This window comes from Corvus hawaiiensis, chromosome 5, assembly GCF_020740725.1.
Source record: "Corvus hawaiiensis isolate bCorHaw1 chromosome 5, bCorHaw1.pri.cur, whole genome shotgun sequence".
Classification (NCBI taxonomy): domain Eukaryota; kingdom Metazoa; phylum Chordata; class Aves; order Passeriformes; family Corvidae; genus Corvus; species Corvus hawaiiensis.
In genome coordinates this window covers 11,617,277-11,644,953 of record NC_063217.1, presented here as the reverse complement: position 1 = coordinate 11,644,953, position 27,677 = coordinate 11,617,277, and the positions used below count along the sequence as shown (strand labels likewise).

Below are 27,677 nucleotides of genomic sequence, written 5' to 3'. Positions count from 1 at the left end.
AATGTTGACTTGTCAAAAGTTGTCATAGAACTCAGTTGTCATCTGTCAGTCAACATTAATCTAAATCATTCATCGAAGTCCCCTGCAGTATTCAAGATATGTACACACAAATGCCAAGGAAAATATATTTTATTCCATTGTGCTCTGCAAAAGACCTAGTTAAGATTTTTAGGAGTTTTAGTGGTAAAGTATTCAAAAACTTTAGGAAACTCTTTCTGTATAAAAATCAATTTCTAAAGAGTCCTAGTTAGGAGTTTAGGAAAGATAAGCAATAAAATATTCATAAATTTTAGGAATCTTGATCTGTGTAAAAATAAACTTCTAAATGAGGAGCTCAAATCCAGTATTTATTGCTAAATGAATAAGTAAGGTTTGCTAAGAAATTTTCTCAGGTAATATATTTTCATCAAAATAATTCATGGACTAGTAGCTTTTATTTTGTTCTAAATTCTGTAAGAACAAAAGTTACTGCAACCCAGCGTTATACTTAACAATATTTGGGGAAAATTACTTGCTAATGTTGGATTGAATAATGGCCTAACTCAGTGCAAAAAGAAGAATTTTTGTGTGTCTGAAATATTGATGTTCCTCTTCAGAGGAAATAGTTAATGTAGTGTAAGTTTCAAACCTGTTAAAATCGCTTGTAAATCACATTTCAGCTTCTGAGAGTGTTTCCCAAACCAGGTTATTTAGATTACAGTGTAAACCCAGTAGGCACAATAACCATGGTACCGCAGACCATAGCCCTTTTTAAAAGGCCAATAAGAGGTTATATAAAAGGACTGCTTTTATTTATGTCAGGTAGAATCAAAATCTTCCTTGTGGGTAATTGTATTTTTTCCAAAGGGCTATTTTTTTGTAATGTCTTATAGAATAACAACTTTGGATGCTGCTGGGAACTTTATGACATCTCCAAACTGCAGAACTCCTGCATACATGTTTTGCTGTCTTGAATGCCCATTGTTGTGTTCCTTTTGGCTTCCTGGCTGATGATGGAAACAGGAAGATAGTCTAATTTAAACTTACTTGAAACCAGGTGAATATTAACAGGTGTTAGATATTAGGTAGAGCCATCTGGATTTTTGTAACTGTTGATCCTGCTAGGAATGTCAACCTCACCTTTAACAACATCAGTAACAGTCAACATTACATGTATTTTGTGGAGCTTATTGTGTCACACACAGCAGCAGACTCCCGTCAGTTCCTGTTCTCTTTGAGTATCTTATTGGGCGGAGGTACTTCTCTGTGCTTTGAATTCTTATCTGCTGACTTTCTCTTACTACAACACTTATAAAAGGTAAGTAAAACGTCATTATGTAGGAGAATAGCTGATTTCTGAAGGCAAATTCTAGGTTTTCTTCACAGCTCAGTTATGAAATTGTTGTTCTGCTCTCTGCCTGAGAAAGAACATGTCTGAGATTAGATGGAGGAAACATGGTGAAAAAGCATTGGAAAAGCAAACTGCTGCTTCTTCTATTCCAATCTAATTTAGATATCAGCTAATCTAGATGTACACATTACAGTAGCACATGTAATGCTTTTGCTGTCATCTCTGTGGACACAGATGTTAGCAGAGCAAGTCAAAGCATTGCAGTGTCGCTGCCAACCTGTGACCTTGGAGTCAAGACCTGGTACTGCCCTGGTCTCTCCCTCTGAAGTTTAGTGGGTGAAGTTGGTTTTTTAAATTTCTTTTCTTACAGTTTCCTATTGTAGTCCAAAGCACAGGAACAGGATGCTTTCAGTGGCACTCTAAAGCCCATATTTAATACATTTTTAGGACAGATCTGTTAATATAATTGGATAAGAGGAACTGAAGGGTTAGGAATCCATGTTTTGTAAGAATCTGTTATCACCTTGTCCATATTTACAGGAGGAGAAGACAGAAAAAGGTTGATGTGACTTTTTCATTCAGAATAGACTTTGCGTCATTTTGAGCCCTTGTCACAGAGTGAGTGCCTGAAGCTTTGGTACTCTAACTATGCTTCCATTTCAGTTTCTATTTAAAATAAATAAGCATTACAAACTTAGCCAACAACTGAGATTTTTAAACACTTTATTTACTTTTGTTTGGGGCCTTGAGCTGTATTTTGCTATATAATTCTCTCAAAATGTGAGAGCCACAATTAAGGTAGCATAGGCTATTAACTTTAGCTCTGCTAAGTGGAATCTGAATGAAGAATTTCTAATTGTGACAAGAGAGACCTGCTTTTCAAATATGTGAGTAGGAAAGAGAGTATTAGCTAAAGAATTATAAAATTTTGCAAGTATCCCAGGTTAATTTGATCTTTAATTAAGATGACAATAAAGAATTGAATGATGTAAAAGCTATCCTCTACAGTGTCATATGTTTTTCTTTAAACAATTCTGTTCACTGTCCACCTTGTATTTGCTTCTGCATAAGGCATCAGGCTAGGCACTAAATTTGCAATGTTTTCCAAACAGCATACATGTTAAAAGGTTGTTCTTGGACAGGAATTTATCAAATAGATGGGAAAAAACGTTGGATGTAATTCACAAATATCATGGAGCCATTGAACTTCTGGATAAAGAGGAAACACTCTCATTCTGCTCCTCCCTAGCACTTCTCAGAACCTAAGCATTCATTTCCGTTCTTGCTCCCCAAAAGAGCTAAAACCAAGATGTTTTGGCATTAAAGAATGAATGGCAATTATTAGCTTATGGGAGCAGGAAACAATGCAAAAATATATTTCGGTTCAATTTCAACTAAATTGTTTCCTCCCTTCATTTTTCACTTTGGCAGCCAAAAAAAAAAAGAAAAACCAAAAAACCCAAAACCAAAAAACCCAGCCCAACTAAGAAACCCTACTCTTCTCTTTAGTGCATTAAGTATATGCATGTGTTTGTAGTTTAAGGCATTTAAATCATAAATGTCTCAGTGTATTTGCACATGATCTCCTGTACACACAAGCACTTTTTATGTGCAATTGCTTTATGTAGGCAGGTGTCTATTTCTGCACATGGAAACATTCATCATTTCTGTAGCTGCAATTTAGGAAGGCCACTGAAATGTGACCTCTGTTATGTTCTTTCGGGGAATTAGAAAAATATGCTGAATTATAATCTTGATGTGTAACAGACTGCAGCTTGAATCTCACATTATTTTCATCCATTTTACCAGAAGGGACCCTCTGACTAATCTAGATTTTTGTTGGTTTTACAGTGGTATAAAGGGAGCAAAGACAACTATTGGAAGGAAAGTGCATCTAATAATGATTCACTTGTCGTTTTCTCTTTTAAAAATAGTAAGCTTTAAATATCACTGTAGCACACAGTCATGGCTAACTGTCTTTGCCAACCCATATCCCCTAGGAAAATCTTTCATTAATAGCATTATTCCTGTGAGTTAAGGAGAGCACTACCTGTTGGCAGTCGCTGCAGTAAAGTACATCCTTCCATGCCACGATCTCATCATTTTACTCCTCAGCTAAGCAATTTCTGCACAGATTTTGGCATGTGTCTTGCTGTATGTTCAAAGACACTGTAATGATATGAACTACAACAGGCAGAACAAAAATAAGATTGTCACATTTATTTGGTTTCCAGGGATATTGGCATCATTTGTAGTGAAGGTCTAGGTGAAGCAAAGGACTCACCTCTTTGAACTCACAATAAATTGACAAGAGACTTCTAACTAATCCTTTTATGTAGAAGACAACAGATAAAAATGATGGGTTTTTAATGTAAATAGCCTTTGATATCTAGTGAACTGTAAAGTAGAATAAATATTTAATCTGAAATTGCAATTGTATTATAAAAATTACCAGGGAGGTCTGAGAGTTAAAAAATATTTTAACAATACAATAAGTTCACTGATCATTGTATTTCCTTCTAATATGATTTACTAATGGAAAGGAGGCCTCATATGGAACAAGGTATAAATATCATTTTTTGACAAAGCTTTGTGACTGCTTCCATTTAAAAGAATAGGAGACAGAAAGAATTGTTAAAATAATTAAGTAGCATCTCTGATAGTGTGGTTTCCTTTCCCAGCTTGATCATATACTCACTGTTAGCTATTGAGGCTTAGATCTGTAAAGAATTTCAGGTACATGCTTGTACAGCTTTGCTTAGGTGCTGTCCAAAGGAATTTAGACATATTAGCTGAGACAGAGCCCTTGAGATTGCCCATATCACCTGTATGTGGGGCCCTCAATTGACCCTGATTCAAATCCTAGGTTTTACTGTCAGTAGCTCTATACTTTTGAAGTCACTTTCAAAAAATCTAGAGGCTCTGCTCCACCCCAAAGTGGCATATGAAGTTAGCAGAATGTGCCAACAGGGCAGTACAGCACTGTGCAGACAGTCTGCTACAGTGTCCTGTTTTGAACATCACAGCTGATGGCAAACTCATATAGAGGAGAGCAAAAGCCAGTGCAGCGCATTGAAAGCTAGGGCAGTGAGTCTAGAATGAAAGAGGCTTCTGATTTCAAACAAAAGTAACTTTGCATCACACCATTGTCATCGCTAGTCCTCAGTACAACTGCAAAACTTGCACAGTTTTAGTTGCTACATTAAACATCTGAATAAATTCCTCATGTGAGCTTTGTGACCTTGGTGGGAAAATACTGCAGGATTACTCCTACCACTCTCAGGTCTTTGAGTGTTCTCAGGTATTCATGAGTAAAGCCAAACACAGGAGATGACACAGCTACTACTGCTCATCTGAGCAAGGAGAATCTGTTGAATAGGTGCTCTTGTCTATTGAACAGAATTTACTGGAAAAGATTATCATTGCAAATAATTTCTGTTAAATTAACTCTGCCTGATTATGAGCTTTATCAGGAACAGAAATAACCAGCAATCCTCTAGCAAATAGTTTAAATGAGTTAGCTTAAAAACGGCATTAAACTGTCTTATCTATCAAATGATGCAATCAAATTAAAAAATTATGTGCTCATAAATGATCTAGGAACAAATGTAGAAAGTTGTTATGGCAACTGAAACACTGAAGTTAAAATTATGGATCCTAAATTCTTGCAAATAAAAGTAAATTAATTTCCAAGGTAATTGGAAGTTCTTCGAAAAATTATTTATCACAGCATCATCTTTTATAGTTTCAACCGAATTGATTTGATGGCTTTCTAATGAAATACAGTTAATCAAGAGGAAGGTTTTAGTAGCTTATGAGTTTCTATCATCTTGATATATAACTTCTAGTCATCAGTTACACTTGCTGCACCATTCCAGTTTTTTCATTCATATGATTTTATTCATCATATATATTATATGTTTTGCACCTGAGCAATTATATTGTGATTGCTGTTATGCATTGCTTTATTGTAGCCCATATTTTTGTCTAATCCATTGAATCCTACTTAATACATGCTTTTGTTACTTTGAAAAAATACTTCTTTTTTATTCTAGTGATCTTTAGCAGTACATTTAAATGTGCTCATCCAAGGTGTCTGCAACACGTGCTACTGCAGCAACAGCATTAATAATCATTAAGCCTTTTTTTCAAACAGTTTGCTAAAGTGGATGCATGCGGGTGCTGGATTCCTAGGGAAATTTACCCTAGGAATTAAAAGGCTTTATGGCTGCATTTTTAATGGGGTTTGTGACTGTACTGGGACATTTTCTTGAATCTTTGGGATTTTAGTTAAACCAGAGAATGTTGGGATCACTGGTGTCATTACTGTGCTCTGTGAGAACATGGTCTTCAGTCTGTAGAATCAGAAGAGCCATAATGGAAATGAGATTTTTGGGGTTTTTTGTTGTTTTCTTTATTTTTTTTTCCAAGAGGCTGGACCAACATGCAGAAAAGTTATTTCAGTCTTCTGCTGAAATCCACTGGAGAGAATGTTACAGTTCACCCCTTGAAGCAGTGACTTTTCTGTATGCATACATAGTTTGTACCTATCTTCCATATTATCCTGGTAGATTTTTCATAATTTCTAGAGTAATTTCTATACTTTTTCTGTCATTATAGGGTGTGGAACTGGGCAATATTTATCTAATCTCTATCTATAATCCTGATATTTTCTAATTTCTCACTCTAGAGAAGGAGAATAAACAACTTCAATATCTTTTATCATTATTTTTATAGAATTCTAGAATGATAAAATTTTTGAGGTCAGAAGTGACCTCTGTAGGTGATCTGGTCAAACCCCTTTGCTCATACAGACCCACCCAGAGCCAACTACACAGAGCTGTTCCCAGATGGCTTTTGAGTATTGCCAATGGTAGAGACTCACAACCTCTCTGGGCACCTGTATGAGTGCACCCTCACAGCAGAAATGTTGATTCCTGATGTTCAGAGAAAACCTCCTGTGTTTCCTATTGAGTCTGTTGCCTCTGCTCCTGTCCTGGGCACCACTGAAGACCTGTCTCCAATCCTAGCAAAGAATCTTCTTTGTACCTTCCCTTCAGGTATTTATAGACATCGACATTTCCCCCTGGGCCTTCTCTTCTCCAGACAGAACAGTGCTACTTCTCTCAACCTCTCCTCTTATGAGAGATGCTCCAGCCCTTTCATCACCTTCACAGCCTTTTGCTGGACTCCCTCCAGTCTTTCCATCTCTCTTGTATTGGGGAGCCCAGAATTGGATCCACTACTTCGCATGTAGACTCACCAGTACTGAGGAGAAGGAATTAGAGAATAGTGTGGCTGTATCTTTTAAGTTTATCTTGGTTCTTCCTCTTTCTTGCCCTTCCTCCAGGTCTCTTTGAAGACAGCTCTTTACCCTACAACAAGACTCGGAAAACATTTTTTTGTACTTCTCAGCTTTATCTTTCCAGCAAAAAGCCCAATTCTTTCAATCTTTCTTCATTTGTTACATTTTCTAAGCAGCTTATGAGTCATTTTGCCCTTCTTCAAATTCATTTTTAGTGGGTCTGTAAATATGCATATAACATCCAAAATTAGACACAATATTCTTCCAGAGGCTTCACCAGTGTCAAGTTTATCAAAATTATTACCTCCATGTCTGCTGTTTTCCAGTTCTAAATACAACCTAGAATTGGTCTTTCTTATTTTGCAGCAACACTGCATTCTTTTTCTAATTCCCCAGAATACCCTGTCTTTTATTTGATATCTGAAAGTTATTTTCCATTTTGGTTTTCCACCTTTGTTGTGGGTTTGGGATTTTTTTTTTTCCCAAGGAGTACTTTTTGCACTTCGTTCTGGAGTATTTTGTCATATTGATTTCTGAACCTTGCTTCCACCAGTCAATGTCCACTACCTCCCTTATGTGTTATCTGCAAAAGTTTTTGTCTTTCTTATTTGAGCATGAGTGTTAATGAAAATATTGACTGTGGAGCCATCATATCTTTATGATACATATCTCCAAATATTCTTTATTTGATAACTACCTTTTGAAAATGGATTATTCTAATTCAATATGTATTCACATTCCTCTTTACAGTAATTTTATCTGTACTGATGTTTTCTTTTTTACTTTGAGACAATGTCAGCTAGAAATGTGTAACAGTTTTAACAAAGGTCAAAATATGCTAGATTTTTTCCTTTCCTTTATCCACTAAGCCAGTTACCCTGTAAAAGGAGAAAATTACATCAGTTTGGCATGATTTGGTTTTGATAAATCTGTAGTAGCTGTTTGTTATCATTTTAATTATCTCCAAGGTGCTTAGAAGTGGATAGCTCAATAATTTGTTTGGTATCTTTGTGGATATCAAAATTAATTCTCTAACCCTCTGAGCTCTGTTTTGCTGTTTTATATCTCTGGTTATATATACACATATAAATGTGTATGTGTGGTTGTGTGTGCATATTTATATATATAAGCAATATGTTTCCCTTGCCATAGTTATTTGGAATCACCCTCATGAGGTTTCAAAGATCATTAATAATAGTTCAGAGATTATGTTTTCAGGAGAATGTCATTATTCTGTTCTACCTTGAACTCAAAACGCCATCTCCTTTCTTCCTCTTTCCTTGACTGAGACAGCTAACATGAATGGAGAAAATTTCATTTGTTCTGTTGAAAATACTTTTCTTGAGGCAGGAGTGAAGCTTTAACAGGACTTGGCTACTTGCACTTGAAAGTATTTTTTTATAAATGAGTTAATAAAAGCAATGTAGTAAATTTGTAAAGTTTTGTGATGTCCAGAGAAGCATTCACTGAGGTAGGTAGTTGCATAAACACGTGGTGAAGTCTGCCTTATGTTAGTGCCTTGTATGGAGAAACAAAGACTTTAGAAAAGAGGTACAGGTATTTCGCATGTAAAAGACACTTCATGTCTGTCAGCAAACCCAGTCATATTGAAACAGGCATTGTGGAAAAAGCAAGAGACCACCTAAGCAGTCACTTTATTGAGTATGTAACTACCAGTGAATAAGATTATATGGTGACAGCAGCTCTCAGGATCCAGCTGAACCAGAAAAAGGAACCAAACCCTGAGGCTCAATGAGAGAAGTGGGACCACACACCTATGTGCACATACAGCCAGAGGACTGAGCCACATTTTTTAGTCTGTGTGTGTTGCTTCTACTTCTGAGCCATGGGTACATTTAGAAGGAAAGGAATTAGATGATCCAAGTCCTTTAATCTCAGAGCCTTACAAGAAAACAGTAAGACATAAAAAATAAATGCATGTGTTTCTGTTTAATTAAGTACACTGCTGCTGGTGTGGTTTCCTGTGAGCATGGGTTGTTCAGTCCTTATAATGTGAGCAGTGTGGGCAATAACCTCTTGATAACTAAATCTCTCTGTTGTGGAGAGAAGCAAAGACACCAGAAAGAAAAGGGGGAAATTACTGTACATCTTTAGTCCCTGTGAACTGTTTTTCAGCCTCTTTGGTAGATTTTAGAGCACTAAGCCATTTTCCAGTGAAGATGCTTAGTGTGATGGTGTTGCCTCTGTGCTGTAGAGAATCAACCACTTCTGGTCTACCCTGGTTCCATGCTGAACCTGGTATTCAGGACAAGAGAAATGACTGGGCACAGCAGAATGCTTTTAGTAAAACTGTACCATTCCTGCTGTGTCTGGATTTGAACAAAACTGAGGGCAAAACAAAAGGAACAAATTTGGAGAATGATACTAAAGCTTGGAATAAGACCTCTGTGCAGTGTGAACTGCACAGAAATTGTTGGCTTCAGAATTAACCTTAAATTCTTTGGCAAGTAAGTCACGAGTGTGATACAAACCACAAATACATTTTACTTTTGCCCAAATGGAGTCTTCATCCTTTCTAATTTGTTGCTGGATGTCATATTCACCCATTTTGTTTTGGAAATAAAGATTCTGACTTAGAAAATGTTGGCTGCTTTGAAACTGCAGCTTGGTTTTTAAAGCAATGAGATTTCCTTTTTTTTTTTCTCCCTCTACAAAAATTTTATGGTTTGTGACTGGTTTCTGTGATACACTGAAGTGTCTGAAATGAAGAAGAGACTCTGACTTCTCCAGCACAATGTGTAGATGTAGTGTATTCCTTAGAAATTAATGCAGTATCATGATAATGCAGTGAGTTTAACCATAGCACATTACTATCTGAAGACTGTAGAAATTAACACAAAGTCCCACAACAAAAACAACTGAAGAAATTGCAAGTCTTAAGGAATGAGTGACAGAGCTGGAAGCTGACTCTGGTGGTCCTGGATTCTGCTCCCTGATCCTAATTTCCTGTCAAAATCTGAGAGCTCTGTCTGTTTCACATAGCAAGATAATAGACAAAAATTTTTGATTCCAAGTTAGAAAATATTATTTCCAATGAAATTTCTGGAGAGTTTTCTAGAAAAAAATCTTTAATATATGAGTTATATCTCTTCATTGTACAGTTTCATACAATTGACAAATGTTTCCTAACTTGACTTGTTGTACATAAAAGAGGAATAAAAGTGAAAGAAAAATTAACCAGGGACCTTTTAGCAGAGAACTATGACTGTGGATAGGAAAAGATAGGACTGAAATTTTGAATCTCAGATGTATGGTATTTCTTTGCAGTAAGAGTTTACTTTTGGCCTTTTGTTCAGAGTCTTTGGACATATCAGCTACCGTTCGGACTGGGAACTGGTGAAGGTGGACTTCAGACCATCTTTCCCCAGGGAGTGCACTGATGAAGACTATGAGTCTTGGGAGCTCACAAATCTGCAGGTATTCATGGTTTTATGTTAATTGACAAAACTTTTCCGTAGCTTTCAGATTCATATGGAGCTGTGTACTGAGAAAATATTTCCAAATTGAATTTGGATGCTACATCCCCAGCTTAGTCTCCGTATGCTGTTTTTACAAGAATTTAAAGTGGGAGAGGATTTTGTGTTCCCTTTGGTTGTGTGATCTGTGTCCCAAAAAAGGCAGAAGTATATCTGGGGGTCTGCCATAATAATAGGTGGTCCTGCTGGATTGGGAAGCATGTCCCATAAACTGAAGTGTGTAATATTGATTGAAACAATTTCAACATGCAATCGTGTTCTGCCAACTTCCTGACCACATACCATACTCATATATAAATTGTCATAAGTAAAGTCCTTTCCAGAAGTAATTTAGGATCTCAGTCGACCAATCACATAATGGAGTCCAGTTGTTTTGGGTAATACCCTTTCTGCAGTAATGTACTAAGGCTGTCTAATCCTGATGCTCTGTCCAAATCCACTTTTGGAAAGCTAAATTTTCTGTACAATGTACTGATTAAAGAGACCAATATGAGGTGGTTTTTTTTATTAAATGGAATGTGTCATATTTATTCATAATCATTCTGATTATTATGTTCTGCTTCTTCCAGCAGGGTTGGTTTATTTTTTGCATATGACTCAATGTTACTTCAGCTCTCATTTGCTAGTTCTCATGCCTAATTTTACACCTCTTGTTTGGAACTGCTGTGTGCTTACAAAGAATGTTATGCATATCTGAGCCTAAAGAGTAATAGTATCTTGAGATATTGGCATTGAAATGTCTTTCAGAAATTAGAAACTACTAAAGTGACTTTGACAGAGTACTTGCAGCTGCCAAATTACCAGTGCAGTGTGTATGGAGAGAGTTCATTCTGTGTCCACATGGTGCTTCAGGTGGACAGCCGACACGAGATATGATAATTTAGAGAAATTCAGCTATCTGCAGCCAGATGAAATTTTTAAATGGCCATTTGGAATTTTGTACACAGGTTGGGCACACAGGAAACATAAATTGCAGTTGAATTTTCATGTGCATCTTCAGATTGGTGTCCTGGAAATATAGCCTATGTTACAACTCTGTAATGACCTGTTAGTGGACAGCAGTGGATATGAGGGCTTTCTATACCTATATATCTGAGTATCAGAGAGTTGATAAAGTTTGTAGTCTTGGCAGCAAGACCAGCTGTTCTTGGGACAACACAAGGCCTGTGTGGTAGAGGTTCTGTTGCAATAAGTCCAGTGCTTTGATATTCAGGGTGATCGTTGCATCATGGGCCAGCAGAGAAGCTTTCGAAAGAGGAAGATCTCATCATGGTGCATTAAAGGGAAAAGTTTCACATCAGCTCTCACATCCAAAGTTTGTGAATGTGTGAACACTGATTTCTTATGGTGAGTCTGTCTGTGGGCCTTTTGACTTATTGCTAATAAATAGTTACTTCGAGTTTGAGATGAGTTTATTTTCTGCCTTTTGCCCCTTTTCCTACATAGCCTTATTAGCAAATAGGCAATCTGTTATTGCATAACAGGTTTCTTTTGCATTTGCATTTGTTTAAAAACATTGCCATGTTTAAGTATTTGTTTCACCTGACTGAACAAATCCTGGTGTTTTTCTCTATTGATCAAGACTTGAAAAATGACCATTGAATTAATTTTAAAGGCAAGCAAACCCTTTCTACTAAAAAAAAAAAAACAAAAAAGAAAAAAAAAAGAAAATAAATGTTTGGTCTGAGTGCCAAAGGAAACCTTTAAAAAATCTAAGTTACCAAGGGAGGTAATTTTGCAGAATTGACAAAGTAATTGCAACCAGTTTTCCCCCCAAGTGTACAGAACTCCCGTTGAAATTAGAACAGATTTGGCTTTGTCAACTTGTATGTTCATCTGGTAGAATAACACTGAAAAAATATATTGACTTTCAAAAATGTAGTCTCATTCATCCCAAATTGGACTGCAGAGTGAAGTGGCAATAGTAACACATTTGGTGTTGATGTTTTTCAGTGATTATGGGTTTGAGCGCTCTGCACCTCTGAAGTCAGAGTCGAGCAAATGCTTTGCTGACTTTTGGTTTAACCCAGAAGCACCTCCTGAAGACTGTGTGTTGGGGCAGGCATACACCAGCAGCACTGGGTAAGCTGATTTTGCATTTCAGTGGCTTGATGAGGTTTCCAGAGAGGGGGAGAATATTTCAATCAGCAGCCTCAAAAGTGGTTTGGAAGAAATTCACATTTGAGCACTTAAATGAAATCTACAGGAGAGCTGGAGAGGAACTTTTCACAAGGAAACATAGTGATAGGACAAGGGGGAATGTCCTTAAACTGAAGGAGGGAAGGTTTAGATTAGATATTAGGAAAAAATTCTTTGCTGTGACACTGGTGAGACACTGGCACAGGTTGCCCAGAGAAGCCATGGTTTCCCCATCCGTGGAAGTGTTCAAGGCCAGGCTGGGTGGGGCTTTGAGAAACCTGGTTTAGTGGAAGGTGTCCCTGTCCATGACAGGGGGATTGAAAATAGATGATTTTTAAGGTCCCTTCCAACCCAAACCAGTCTATGATTCTATGAAATGTAAATAAGACAAACTGTAACAACTGAGAAATGGAAAAGTTCTGATTCTGACTTAGAGCATGAGCAGAAGCTTCCTACAGACTAATGAAAGAAAAATATTACTTTGCGTGTTCACAGCGATTCAAAACCTAATCCATTTGAGAAGAGGGGGAGCTGTCTTTTCAGAATTTTAATTTTTTTTGTAATATTTTTTATCTATTATTACACTTATGATAGGAATGTTCATTCAGAGCCTTTTCTTTTAGCTCATTGCTTGAGTTTAGAGTAATTTTCAGTTTGGATCCAATGAATTAATCTGAGGAACTGGCAACATCTCACAGAATTTCCAAGTTTCTCACTTCCATAAGGGTAAGGAGTTCTGTGGAGAATAGATTCTTTTCCTGACCATATGGGACACTAAGAATCAAAGGAAAGCTTTAGTAACTATAAACAATACTGCATAGAATATGCACTACAATGTAGTCTGACGTCTGTGCTGAGAATAACTTGCAGCTGGCATCTATTCTGGCTTATCATAACACCATCACAGTCAGTTGTGGATATGAGAACCAAATGCTGAAACGTCCAATCTGGCAGTAGAATCACAGTCTCTGTGTATATTTACCTAACTGAGGAAAATGCTGCCTTTTAGGTTTTGGCTGACAGCTGTGATATAAGTAATATATATAGATACTTATAAGATATACAGAATGGGAATTCAAAAGACTGAAATATGACTCTGATATTAAAGGATGTTTAAAAAGAATATACCTGTGTGAAAGTGATCTGTAAACAATTAGTGTACACATCCAACTATTTTATTATTAGCACTGTAAAAGCATTAGTCCTTTCACTCTTTTATATTGTTATATTAAACAAATGCTTTAAATGTTTTAAGAAATGAAGAGATTTGAAAGCAGCAGTTAAGCAATTGGTTGCAGGTTAATGCAGAAAATGTTTGGTCTAATTTCTTCCTGATCTTTGGGGTTTGAACCAAGAGCATTGAAGACTCGAATGCTAGAAAAGGGGATGGCAGAGAAAACAGCAGACTGTCTAGCTCCTGGAGGGCTATTCAGGCATGTTTCTAAGTTGGAAAACACAGACTTCAAGGGCATGCAAGTGAAATTCTCATCATGCTCCACACCCTTTCTTCAGCAGGTTTCCCCTAGTAAAGGCAAAGTCCCCAGTCAAAGTACTTGCATTGTGAGTTGGCCTTGATCATTTGCAATCTTCTTTGTTTGTGAACCCAAGGAAAATGCAGTAGCTGCAATCAGACATGCATTTGGTGCCTTTGCTGCAATTCATTGTGTCCACTGCTTACTGTTTTTGCAGGTACAGGAAAGTTGTTTCTAATGTGTGTGAAGGTGGAGTAGACCTGCAGCAGAATTTAGCACACCATATGTGTCCATTGATTGCTCCCAAGGGACTTCAGATCAGCATCAGAGAAGAAAGTCTGGCTGTTAGGCCTGGGGAAGACATCACCTTCATTGTCCGACAAGAGCAGGTAGTAATGAACGTTGGCTACATGGAAGTTGAATCACTGATTTTAGGGTTAGTTTCATTCCTACCTGCTTTGCTGCTGAATGAAGATTAATCTGTGCTTAAGGCAAAGATTAATAGCTTTCTAAATACTGAAACTTGCTTTCAAGTGAATAAGACAAGCCAGGAAACTCAGTGAACCTCCAAATTCTACCCGCAGAACAGGAATTGTCTCCTCAGCAGAAAAAGCACTGGCTGCTTGGAAAGTCAGAGTAACTGGATTACCAAAGTCTTCTTGGACTGAAAATTTCAACTGCTGTATCAGAGAACAGAAATGCAGAGAACATTTAATATTCAGGTTTAAGTGTTTTTGAGAATCAGCCTTTCAGAAAAGAATGAGGAAAAGCCTTACAGAAATCAGCAAATAGGACAGCATAAGAATATTTATTATATATTAGTTGTGTTGCCAAAGACATGAGTTTTTTTCTGTTTATCGAGAGACAATGCCCTAAGGCCCTGACCAACAGCAGTGAGTAACTTTTGGAGGAATTGTTTGCCTTGGGTTTGTTTTTTAGCATTAGGCTGTAACTGCTCTGCTCAGGTTACCGGAGTATTGTCCATCCTGACTAACCCCGCTGGTTTGCAAGAACTAGAAGAAAGTTCACACATTTTGGCAAACCTGTGCTATATAAATTGAGCACTTGGGATTTATTTCTGTAATAGAAACAAGAAGATTACATGCAGAAGACTGGGCTGCTTAATACTTCGCAGGCTCTGTGTCCCAGTGCATGCAGTGCCCCAACAGTTTGTGTGGCAAGTTCTGCTGCCTTCCCTTTTTAGAGTTTGTTTGGAAATGTTTATTGTAAGCCTAGAGCATTTGGTTACAATTTGGACTCTAATGATTTTGATTGGCAGTTTGACTTTTTTCCTACTGAAGCGTTCATGTATCTCTGTGGCAATATGAAAAACATTTAAAATTATTCACAAATTTTCAGAAGTAAGGGATCTTGAAGAGAATCCTGTGCTGTGTTTTTTGGTGAAGTCTTTGCTCCATACATCAGAGGAAGACATATTTAGAAGAAATGTAGCAGTTTGGTGCCCTCTATGGCTAAGAATAATATTTAAACTCAAATGTCCTGAGCATTGCTTAGGACTTAATCTGTAGGACAAAATCTAATGAGAATTCATAACAGTTACTGAGTTTAAGAAACAGCTCTACTACAACAAACCAAAACATACCACTTTCTTTGGTGAACAGAATTAATTTACTAGTTTCTGTGAACACATGTTATTAGGTGCAGGAATACCAGACATTAGGGAGTAAAGGAAGCAGGCTTCTGATACGTTTGGGCAGTTTTCAGCTGTCCTTAGAAATAATAATAATAATAAATAAATACATCATCATGATCATCATTTTCCCTGAATTCTGTTGGCTGAATATATGAATAAATAATGTCATTGCAATCTCCTATTTTTTATGAAAGTGGAAGCCCCGATTCCTTATAGATTTAGCTGCCTTTTCCCTTTGTCACTGTTTTGCTATCATTCCATTCTCTGTTGTTACTGGTCAGGAACTAGAAATACCTTGGTGTTTTGGAGACAGCACTCTCATCTTTACAGTGGGGAAGCTATTAGAACATTAAGAAAACCTTCCCCTACAGTCTTTCAATGCTAGTTTCTGTCTCACCTGAAAAAAATATGCATGTATATTTGTTAGCATAAGAAAGCGTGTACAAGAACTGTATGCAAGCTAATGTCATCTAAAGAGATTCCACTTACTAACACATTGCTGGCAAGGAGATATCTCTTTTGCTTTAAACTTTAATAACATATTATCTCCTCTGCTAAATTCTACTCTTCTGTTGTCAAAAGAAAGGTGTTATTTGGAAAAAAAACTATTCACAGTGAAGAAGCTTTCACAGTCCTTTATGTGTCTTGAAATATAGTGCTTAGGTATTTGATAATCCTACAGGTCCCTTATTATGGGTATTTTTTACATTATAAGCAATGTTCTTTCATATGATAAAAAGTGGAAGAAAATCATCCACACTGCAAAAGGGTAAAAGGAGGGAATATAGTATGTTTTCCTTCCTTTTGTAATGGCAGGGTACGTAAATTCTAGGCATGATACCTGCTGTGATTTTCAAATAACCATAGAAATGTAGACTGACAGGTTGGAAAGGACCTCAAGGATCATCTGGTCCAACATCTCTTGGCAAAAGCACAGGCTAGATAAGATGCCCAGATGTCCTGCTGAATCTTAGAAGTGTGTAGCTCTGGGTCATTTGCCAGTTTCCTGGGGAGATTATTTCAATCACTGATTGTTGGCATTGTGGAAAGAATTACATTAGTGCTGCCTTTTAGAATTAAATTTTGAAATAAAGCAATTTCCAAGTGGCTTTTGGAGAAATTGAGTGATTTTTGAATGCTTTAGTGTCAATCCTTTTCTGCTTTGATGGTCTTTCATGTCGCTTGACCAGCATATGAGTGTATACATTCCTTTCCTCGAGGCAAGGAAGTTTTTAAAATCAATACCTGTGTTTTCACAACAAAGAGGCTTTTCTACAAAGCCTGGCCCTGTGGCCTGTCTGAATTGCATGGCTGTGATGGCCATGTGCTCTGGCAAACAAGCAGGAACATCCACACTGCTGGAGATCAAGGAAGCAGGGCCGCTCACTCAGGCAGTGCTGCCAGTAGTATTGAGAAAGTGTTGCTGCTCACAGCTAAAATGCATTTTGACTGCATCCACGTCACTAGTCCATGTGGCACAGGCCTGATTGCTCTCTAGAGCAGCCACACCATGACAACACGAGCAATGGGCATGTTTGTCCTCTGACAGTGGTATCAGTCTTGTGGTACTTTAAGCCTGAATTTAGGAACACACTGTCATTTAAAGGAGCACTTAGCAGAAGTGTGATGAATTCCATGAGATGTTTGACATGATAGAATTATTTGGCTGGACTTTTAAACCATTTCCCAAACTCACCTCACTGATCTGCTTCATTAAGCATGCATCTAATTTTGTTTTAGAGCATGTTAGTTCTTGGCGTGCTGGTAGCTCAGTGTAACACTCTACAACTCTGTGTGAGGATCCTAGCTTGGGTCTTAAAGGCCATATGGTTGACACTCAGGAGGTGTGGCTGGAAGATGCTGTGAAGAATGTCTAAGCCAATTAATTTTATTTTAGAATTGCAAAGGCTAGAAGCTTGTGGGATGAGTAGTAAATTGCTAAAATAGCAATCTTCAGTTGCTTACAATCACAGGAGCATCACCTTTGAACCTGGGGCTGCCCAGCAACATTATGTTACATAATGTCCAGTGGCATTAAGGGAAGAGTGATGGTTTCTGTGCCATACAACTTGGTTAGTGGTCTGGGGTATCTAATTTTAAGGTAGCACCTTGCTGTATAAACTTGATATTATCTCTATTAGTGCACACAGCATCTGTTGCACCAACGTCTTTGCCATGGCTGTAGTGGTTTTACTGCAGCTGTTGTGACTGGGTCAAGATGTCTGGCTGGGGCTGAAAATGCTGTTGTGATTCTATAAAAGGTTATAAACATGTGTCCTGTCTATTTTGGTTCTGGCCGTTGAAAATATTTTTGATGTGTTTTCCTTTTAGGGTGATGTATTGAGTACCAAATACCAGGTAGATCTTGGAGATGGCTTTAAGGCGATATATGTGAACCTTACAATGACTGGAGAGCCCATCCGTCACCGCTATGAGAATCCTGGGATTTACCGCGTGTCAGTGAAGGCTGAAAATGTGGCTGGGCATGACGAGGCTGTGGTGTTCGTCCAAGTCAACTGTAAATCAGCTCTTTGGTTTTCTTACTTTTGCCACTGTGTAAAAACCTCATGTCAGCTATGAAGTAGGAAAGAAAATTACTAGTCGCAATTAGGAAAAACATATTTTTCAATATCCTCTTGCACCCTCGAAGTGTTGTGTGTTGTTAATGCAGAGGCTTGTAAACCAAATGCACTAGGAGGTCAGAATTAGTTTTGTTTGGATTTGGCAGGAGGATGGTTTATTAATCTTTTAAATAACAAGCATGCCTCAGTACAAATTTCAGATTTGATCTATCTTCCTGATTCAACACCTGTTGTCAGCCTTAGCAGCTAAAATTTAATACTTTAAGTTATGTCTTTTTAAAGCTTCTAGGTGCAGTGTAAAGTAAGTTAACAGATGTGTTGGGAAACATATGAGCACTTGTATGATTTTAAAAAATAGTCAAAATCTCAGTGGTTCTAAATCTAAATTTTAGGTAGTTAATTCTCACAGAGTTTTAAATGGTGCTTGGATATAACTACATGCTTGCAGGCAGTATGACTTGACTTATAATTCTCTTCCTCTCCTTAATTAAGACCAAAACCCCGCAATACAACAGATATAAAATAAAGAATAGCATGGCCCTGGGAATATCATGCACCATTGCAAGCTTAATGTACCTCAGGCATCTCATAACTGAAATGAAGAGGAAAACTCAAAAGTGAAACTGATTTTTCCTCTTCAAGATTCAAGACAGCTATTGCCTGTTTTCAAATGTGTCAAAAATTCAGAAACGAGTAACATCAAAGGAAAAGATACTCATCTTGCGTTCCCCAGGTGTCTGTTTCCCTCTGTTGTGAGTGGTGTGTCTTCCATCTTAATCCCAAAGCAATGGAAATCACTGGAGCCATATACCAGGTTGTGCACAGATCCATGCGCTTTATGTCAGCTTGTCTAGTGGCTGCTGATATTTATGTATTTTGCTAGTCAGCATCCTTGAGTTCAGAGTTTCCAGTTCTACTTTGATTAGCAGATGAAGCCAAACACGTTCATGCTAAAGACTAATCTCCGTTAGTATCAAGCAGAAAGAATCAGAATCAAATTTTACACCTCTGTTTCATTATCTGTTTCTTTGTTGTGTTTGTTTTTTTAAATAATTTGAGCTCCAGAGAGCTCAGATAAATTACTTAGGGCTTCACTATTACTTTTTAGAAGCTTTTAGGTGCTGAGAAGTAGAGTAGGCAGAGAAATAGTAGATCTGTACAAGGCAATGAACAGGAAAAAACTCTGTGTGACACAAGTAAATGACTGGTGCATTAAAGGGACTTTGGTGCTGAAGTACAGAGGCAGCAGGGCACTGAGGCAGATGTGATCCCTTCCTGGGCCTGCCCACAGATGCTGCACGGGGGCTAGAAGACTCATGGAACTGTGTTACACAGCCTGCTTGAGTAAATGCTTTCCATGTGATTTGTTCTCTTTAATTTTTTAGGTAAATTACAAGATTTGAGGAAATTAGTTGGCACTAATTAAACTGCAATTTCTACATTTTAGTGAAACACTAATAGCTATTAAGGGACATTTTTCACTGTGGAATACCATGAAAGCAGGAATCTCTGTAGAATCCTGCTTTCAGGAGTCAGCAGTCTCCAACTGATGTATTATGCCTGGGGAATTATTTAGAGACCAATGGTAGAGGAAATATTTTTCACTTCTGCCAGGTTACTATGGGATACTCTGTAATGCAGGACAATTACAAGAATTTTGGCCTGTCATCCAAATCATGCTTTCTGACCCAGATTAAACAATCTACAACTTTTTAATGAACTGCAAGAGAAATTAGAGCAATCTGATAGCATAAATGTGAGTAGGCAACAGTAGAGGCCGAAGAATTCAGAATAAGAAAAGCCTGAAGAGCTACATACATTAATATATAGACTGCGTGCATTTTATTTTTCATGGAACTATGACCTTTGTAGTGTGGAACTTCAGAAACTGTACTGAAATTTTAACTTAGTTAAATAGAAATCATGTAAGCCAAATTCAATCTTAATTGTACACACTTAAGGGTGCTATGAAGCTTGTTCAAATGCATTATGGAATTGTATGACATAGGCAAGCAGAAGAATTTGCAGTAATTATTCTCAGCTCTTTAATATATAGAAACAACAGACTTGAAATAACAGCTGTCGTTCAAGTATTAAACAACTTGGCCTCTAAAAATTTTGGAAAATAAATTAATCTTCTTCAGGAACAAAACCATATCTCAAAGTGATCAGTTTCCTCTGTGAAAACACTAATTTATGGCAAAAGCAAAAAAGTTTCGCAGCTCCCTCCAGAAGGAAAATCTGTTTCTAGAAGGAACAAATTTAATTAATTTCTGACTTTTCTTCAAGGCACCGGCAACAGGAGAAGCATTTTTACTCCCCTGGAAGCTACTGAAGAAATTTTTTAAAGCACACAACATGTCTTGAATTAATATAGGTGGTTAAAGAGTTATTGGGCAAAATGCAGAGTGAAAGTAGAGCCTTACATACAGATGAAGCAGCACACAGACCAGGTGAAGTGAGGTGGAAAAGGAGGTTGGACAACTTGTTCTCAGAAGTTCAGTCAGTTTAGTCAAAATGAATTAGAAGTGAACAGGCAATGACTCAGTTCCTGATACAGAATAAGAGAAATACTTTAGAACAGTGTTAATTACCTTTAAGTTTGCACTGAGATGAAAAGCCTTTGAATGAGTTAAAAGATATTTAGAATGGACCAAAAATGGGTGGGTTAGTATTCATTCTGTGCAATGAATGAATGTTGGGCTATATGGTGGTTTCTTATCCTGGGTAGTTGGTGCAGGTGAAGAAGTTAAGAAATTCTAGTTATCACATTGTACTGTTGAAAAGCTTTTACCTTCAGACATTCTGATAAAGATATACTGGGAAACCTCTGAGGGAAAGGTTTTCTTTCAACACAGTTATTGTGCTGTGAAACAGCACAACACTAATAAACACAACATTTACAAGCAGATAAAACTGTTGTAATGATGCATTTCTTTTAAACAAATAATAATGTTTATGGCTTTGGTAGTTCAGAAAGGAATAAACTTACTCTAAGGCACATTTTGGAGTACAGAGGTTATCTATTTTGATTTGCAAATAAATGCTCCCCTGATGTACACATCTATTTTAAAGCATGCATTAATGAGATTTTTTGTGTGGTGTGAGCCTAACAGCTGATATTTTATAATGAAAATGAGTAGTCAGCAGCATTCTTTTTCAGTTTTCTGCTTTTCCCATAGCAATTTGAGATGTTAGATTTCTATTCATTTGATCTTTTGTTGCTAAGTTAAAAAAAAAAAGCTGAGATTGCCATTTCCACTTTTTAACTGGAGTATTAGCTTATGTGTTCTAGAATTGTACATGAATGAAAAGAATGGGCATGAGAGAAGTGCATTTTGTTGATCTGTCTTATTGCTTTAAGATTTTGTTTGAGGGGTTTTGGGCTGATCTGGGGGATGTTTTTTGGTTGAAATGAGGTCTTTCCAATTATGTCCATAGCTTTCAACATGGATGTAAAAGAGGGAGAAAGGAGGGAAAAATAAGTTCAGGATGTTATGGTGAACAGATGAGAGGCTTTTGGGGAGAGAGGTGTTAATGAATTGATGAATTCTTATTCAGTGATGTTTTTGGAACTTTGTCCAGCTCCACTCCAGGCTTTAAATTTAGAAGTGGTTCCAGTCATTGGGAGAAACCAGGAGGTGAACCTGACAGCCATCATACTGCCTAAGAACCCTAATTTGACAGTTTTCTACTGGTGGATAGGAAACAATCTTCAGGTACACAAATGATTTTGACTGAGATTCTTTTAAATCTTTTTCCAATAAGGGTTGTCCCTTTCTTTCAATTTCTAAACTGTTTCCTTTGTGTGGGGGCAAACAACAATTTATTCTACTTCATTACCTGTGGAAAATAACTTGTAGAGGGGGATGGATTTGGGATCATAACTTGTAAATGATGCAACCTGGATTTATGCACTTCCAAGCTAATAATGAGTGATATAAATTATAGTGCCATACAGATATATAGATATATAGATATATATATATGTGTGTGTGTGTGTATATTTTTTTTCATTGTATAGATAAATATTTTCTGGGAGTCTAAAATAATATCATATCAAAAATTAAGGAATATCTTAAAGAATATCAAAACATTGAGAGCACTCAAACAATCTAGTGTTTTTCATTTGGGGATCAAAGTCTATATAAACAGGTCCTAGATCATTAAATATCCGAGTATTTCAATTGGGAATATTTATTGTGTAGCTGGGTTAATATCTTTTAAGGCAATTCTTTCAATAACAGGTAAGTAAAATATTTTCTTTATGAGGCAGACTGAGTGTGACAGAGGAATGCTTCAAATAAGTGCAGTGAACTTTCTTCTTGTGAATGTGCTGTCTCCCATAATCCCAGCCTGTATCTGTTCATAATTTTTGACTTTGCCATTGCTGGTACAGGCACTGCAGCTCTTGTGAAGGTTTTATAATTCATAAGGAAGTGGTCAGGGAACAGAGTATCTCAGCTCCACCTTAGAGGTTACTGTTGGCTGGTGCTCTAAGTTGACAGCATTAATCCTTTTGACCCTGACATACCCTACATTCTTTGAGGCAAATGACTTGCTTTATATAATCTTGTAGAGATTGTTGAGTCTCCCTCAGACTCCATTAACTTCAGTGGAATCTGACTGAAAACCTAATATGCAACCGATTACTCTAAAAGAAATATTTTCCTCATCTGGCTGCTATTCTGTTTATAAAGGACGCTTTTAGGGAAAGAAAATTATATATTGAAAATTGTAATTGATCCATTTGATGAAACATTGGTACATTTAAAATTGATGTGAAAATTTTTTGGTGATATTTTTAACAACAGGTTCTTCAGGCACTGTTTTCATGGTTCTTGTTGAAATTCTGTTTTTAACTGTTCTTTGTTTTTTTAAAGCCACTGCTTACATTGGAGAGTTTTCTGGTGACAAAGTTTGCTGAGACAGGTGATGTCAGAGTTACGGTGCAAGTCTCCTGTGGGAGCTCTATGCTTCAGGACTCAAAAGTTGTCCATGTTTTTGGTGAGACCTTAGTCTTTTTCATTTTTTTGTTTAATATGTATTAATTATTGGACCTCTAAAACCAGCCCTGGTGCAACTGAACCTAGTGTAAAATGATATCTAATGCCAGACTTAATTCTTAAAATTAGAGGCATGAACTGTCACTAGATAACCACAAAGCTGAAAAGTGGGATTGTATGGGAGGCTTAATCTCAAACACTTTGTTTCCTTTGCTTATTTTAAATGTTACTGTGGTTTCCAAATGCTATATGTAAAGTGTTTTAGTAGTATTTTCGCCTCTGACTAGAAAATTTCCCAGAATTTCTAAGTAAAGTAGTCTAAATACCTCTGGAAAAAAAGAACATTTAGTTGTGTGTATGCTCTCCGCATTGAAAACAATGTCAAATAACTGCCTTTAATCACAATACGTCACTGTTACCTTGATGTTTATCTGAGATTTTGGATCAAATATAGCTCTGCTGTAATTATGAAATAACCCTTCAGCTCTTGTTCCGCGCTGTGCCCTGGTGTGGCTTTTTTGTGTTTTATAATGTGGTGACAAGGCAAAATATACTGTGGAAAATGTAGTGCTGGCAAATTATTTGCATTTGTATTTGTGCTGTCACATGTGGGAATTGTGATAAGTATAAAAGCTTTCATTTCAATGCAGAGCTAAAAGCCTTTGGATATCATGCAATACAAGATGTGATATATCTCTATTGTCTGAAGAAGATTCTGTTATTTTTGCTTTTAGTATACTAATTAATTTAAAATAATGGTAAAAGCGCCACTTATGCTAAATGGAGCTTTTATGAACCTTCTCCTTTTCTGAGATAAATGGATATAACATTTATACTACCACTTATAAATGCATCAGCTTTTTTAGAAGTATTCAGAAGTATAACACTCCTAGTGTGACTACATCAATGGCTTTGTCATTCCAGTGCTCCTTTTGCCAATCCTAATATCAAGATCATGAAAGTACTGGCCATCAGGAACGTAAAGAAACTTTTGAAAAAGCAAGCCACATTAAAATATAATTCTGTTGGAAATACTGGGGGGAGGCAGGTTTGTCTCGTGTGTTCCAGAGGTTCTCTACCTCTGCTTTGCATTAAGTTCCCCAGGTTTTCATCAAAGGAGCCTGTAGGTAGAAAGGGAAGATGTTAGAGACTACTTTCTGAGGTTCAACCCATTTCTAGTATTTCAGATATTTTTGACAAGTCCAGAGAAATATTGTGGGTGTACCTTTGTTTTATTCTTTTTTTCAAAGAGGGCAGTAGTTAGCCTTTGTAATATCATTTCTGTTCTTATTTCATATCTAATTTATGAAGTAAAGTATTCATTTTATATGGAAAACAGAAATGTGCAGTGGAAAAACCCCCACATGCTTATAATCCAGTGAGGGTAAAATCCTTTGGTACATTCTCATTTCAAATAAAAGAAACCAATGACTTCTGTGTAATACTCCCTTATTGACCTAAGGGAAAATTATTGGGAACATTATGACCCCAAAACATGTATGTAGATCTGCTTTATTTCTTTTTCTTCCTCCTTTTTTAGTCTTTAAGCACAAACTTGATGATGTTGATGAAAATACAGAAAGAAATTGAATGCCTGACAACAGAGAGCAGTGGGGGTCCTAGATACTGCAGTGCTGCACAGCAAAAAAGTGCTAAATACAGATTTTTAGCTTTTAGTTCTACCAAACCCCTTTTGCAATCTGGTTTATTTCTTGCTGTTTCTTTTTGTTTTTCCAGATCATTTTCATGTTCTTCCTCTGAAGTTTACTAAGCACCTGGACATGTACAACCCCGACATACCGGAGTGGAGGGAAGACATAGGGCGGGTAGTGACGCGACTCCTTGCAAAGGTGCTCTTTCAGATTGGTCATAAAATGTTCCCTTGCCAGTCATAAAGCTTGAAGGTTAAGTTAATACCTTCTCATTTAGAAGGGATTTAGAAATGGAGGCAGAGCAAAATAATAAAATGAACCTCATGAGCCACATTTCAAGCAAGTTTGTGCCTAGTGTCACTTTCAAGTGCAAGCTGTAGACAATGATATTGTAACATCGACAGTTTAGGTCTAACACAGTCTAATTGGCAATTAATGCTAAATATTGCTCTCTGGGATTAGGGATAGACATATTAGCAAATACTACTGACTGCAAAGCAGGAAGAGTTAAGTAGCTTAAATGTGATAGATTTAGAAGCTAAAGAATGTGTAATATAATAGACATCATCTTTGTGTATAAACAAAGCAGAAAGAAAGAATTTACTATGCTGGTTCTGTAACTTGGAAAATTATATATAACCTATAGGCACACAGTTTGTACCACTGGTTTTTTAGAGCATGTTCACAAAAGAAACGTGGTTTGGGAACAGCTGAATCCTATAGGCTAAATCAAATTTAAAACTATGCTGTAGTACTGTGGCATTACATCACCTCACAGAAACTTTGAGCTCGAGAGCTGTGCTCTTCAGGTACACACCCTGCCAGCAACCAAGGGTGCCCACACTGGCTTTTGTGAGAGCAGTAGCACTGAGGAACATGTTGATATTGTTTATAAAATATTTGCATTTTAAATCACTTTACTTCTCCTGGATTTACAATTGTGCAAATCAGGTTCTAAACTTTTTGACTTTATATAGTTTCCTACCTTTTTTTTTTTTGTTTGAGATTCTTATCAAATGTCAAATTAATTTCTTGCTTTTATCAACTTAAACTCATTCCATAAGCTGTGTTGGTCAAAAAACATTTTATTCCCTTATAAAATAAGCTCTTGCATTTTAATAATTACTAAAACATTTGCCAAAGTATATGAACAATTTAATGGAGCTTCAGAATCTGTTTGAGGAAGGCTAAGGAAAGTGCCCAGGGTATGGTCATTAGAATTGTGTGGCTGCATTGTACAAAACATGGAGAAATTTGGGACTAAAAGCCAAATTTGCACAAACTATTTTACAAAGGGATGTATTTGACTTTCAGCAGGGGAATGAAGGTATTTATTTCAATTTCAGGAACTGAACCCCTCAGTGTTCTTAGTCTCACGTTGGAAGACTTCCTTCTGTCCATTAAGCACCTTCCAAAGTAACCTACTGAAGCTAAAGTCAGCTGTAATGACTATGCACTTCTAAGTGTACACTGTGTCTGAATGGCTCACAAAAGATCCTAAATCCCTTGGTTGTTTTTTTTTTTTATGTTACCTTTGAAAATCTCAGCCATTGCAGAGTTTTGACAAAACCTGAAAACCTCTTCATTTTGCTTCTTTTCTTGATGCCACTGAATTACTTTAATGTGATAACAACACTTAGCTCTTCCAATCTTCAAAGAGCAACTCACATTTCCATGTATTTATGTTTGACTTTGTTCATGTTTCACCTTCTAGTGGAATCCTCTTTAAATATTAAGGATCTGAACACTGAAGGCTAGAAGCTGTATGTGGAGTTACTCAAGTATTTTATATAAAACACAAAGTGTGTTTTCCTGTGATTTGCCAGATGCCTTTGTTGTCTTTACAGGAGACCAGTATACCTGAAGAAACTCTCATGACAGTTGTGAAGCCTGGTCTGCCCACAGCTGCTGACTTGCATGTGCTACTACCAGCAAATCAACCAAAAAAGAAGAGAAGCATAACTAGTGATAAGGTAACCAGAACAATGCACATCTGCCTAGGACAGTCTTCATCCTGTTTTGCAATAAGTGGCTGTACTCTCATTGTCTTTATATGAAATTAAGAGATGATCCCTACCTATATAAAGATCTCACTCCCACCTGACAAGATACACGAATGCTACAGCAGGTATATTTGCTGTGTTTGACAGTGCACAGACCAGCAGCTGCCTACATTTCTGTTTTTATATTACTGCTAATAGACATTGCTTTAGATATTGATATGTGCATATAAATTTGTTGATTTAGACTTGAATGGCACAAATTCCTATAAAATGTGTTATATCAGAATTGATTGTGACTCAAGAAATATCCTGAAAATATACCCTATGCAAATGACCTTGGAAGCAATAGCTTCTATTAGGTCAACAGGAAAATACTCATGTTGTCATAAGTTTAAAGATTCCTTGCATTCTCTTCTGTTACTAGAAGAAAATTAAAGGTTTTTATTATGAGTCAGTGGAAGAATGTGCTTTGTCACGCTGCTCATGCCAGTTCTCAAAATCAGTGTTGTGACACTTTTGTGAGGACTCAGCAATGCAGAATGTTTTCTGCACATTTGGAGGAGGTGTCCCAGAAACCCTTAACATAGACATAGTTAAAAAATTTCTTCCCTTAAAGAGAACCTCTTTGTTCTCGGTTGAAAACCATTTAGATTTGGGAATATTACATTATTTCAGAAAGATTAAAGGCAGTAATTTCTTGTTTAGGCAGAGAACACCTGCTTGCTGGAGATTTTATTGGTGCTTTACATGAAGTGTTGGGATGTAATACTGTTTATTAAGTTAGCCATATAGAGTAGGAATCATTACTGATAGAAGTAGCCATCAATAACAAAGATGGTAAGTAAGTTGTCAGTGTAGTACGAGGAGCCCTTTGGAAAATTCTGAAATTTGGTCCCACTCTGACAAGAGCCCTTTTTGTTTCAAATACATGCATGAAGAAATAACAACTGACTATGATTTAACCTGCTTTAAGAACACAGAAATTTCAAAAGTATTCCATTCTGATTATTGACTCCAGAGAAGACTTGGTTGCTTAA

General features: G+C 36.9%; 1 protein-coding gene across 6 annotated transcripts in view; it reads left to right on the top strand.

Annotated features, from left to right (window-relative positions):
• SORCS2 (sortilin related VPS10 domain containing receptor 2) overlaps positions 1–27,677 on the top strand; it is a 551,258-nt gene that overhangs the window by 497,881 nt on the left and 25,700 nt on the right. For all 6 annotated transcript variants that reach the window (XM_048304588.1, XM_048304587.1, XM_048304585.1 and 3 more), the window contains exons 15-23: positions 9,953–10,073; positions 11,346–11,479; positions 12,086–12,214; positions 13,961–14,132; positions 17,729–17,915; positions 21,565–21,698; positions 22,863–22,986; positions 24,723–24,835; positions 26,485–26,610. In XM_048304588.1, the coding sequence (XP_048160545.1) occupies positions 9,953–10,073; positions 11,346–11,479; positions 12,086–12,214; positions 13,961–14,132; positions 17,729–17,915; positions 21,565–21,698; positions 22,863–22,986; positions 24,723–24,835; positions 26,485–26,610 (1,240 nt within the window). The remainder of the gene's footprint in view (positions 1–9,952; positions 10,074–11,345; positions 11,480–12,085; positions 12,215–13,960; positions 14,133–17,728; positions 17,916–21,564; positions 21,699–22,862; positions 22,987–24,722; positions 24,836–26,484; positions 26,611–27,677) is intronic.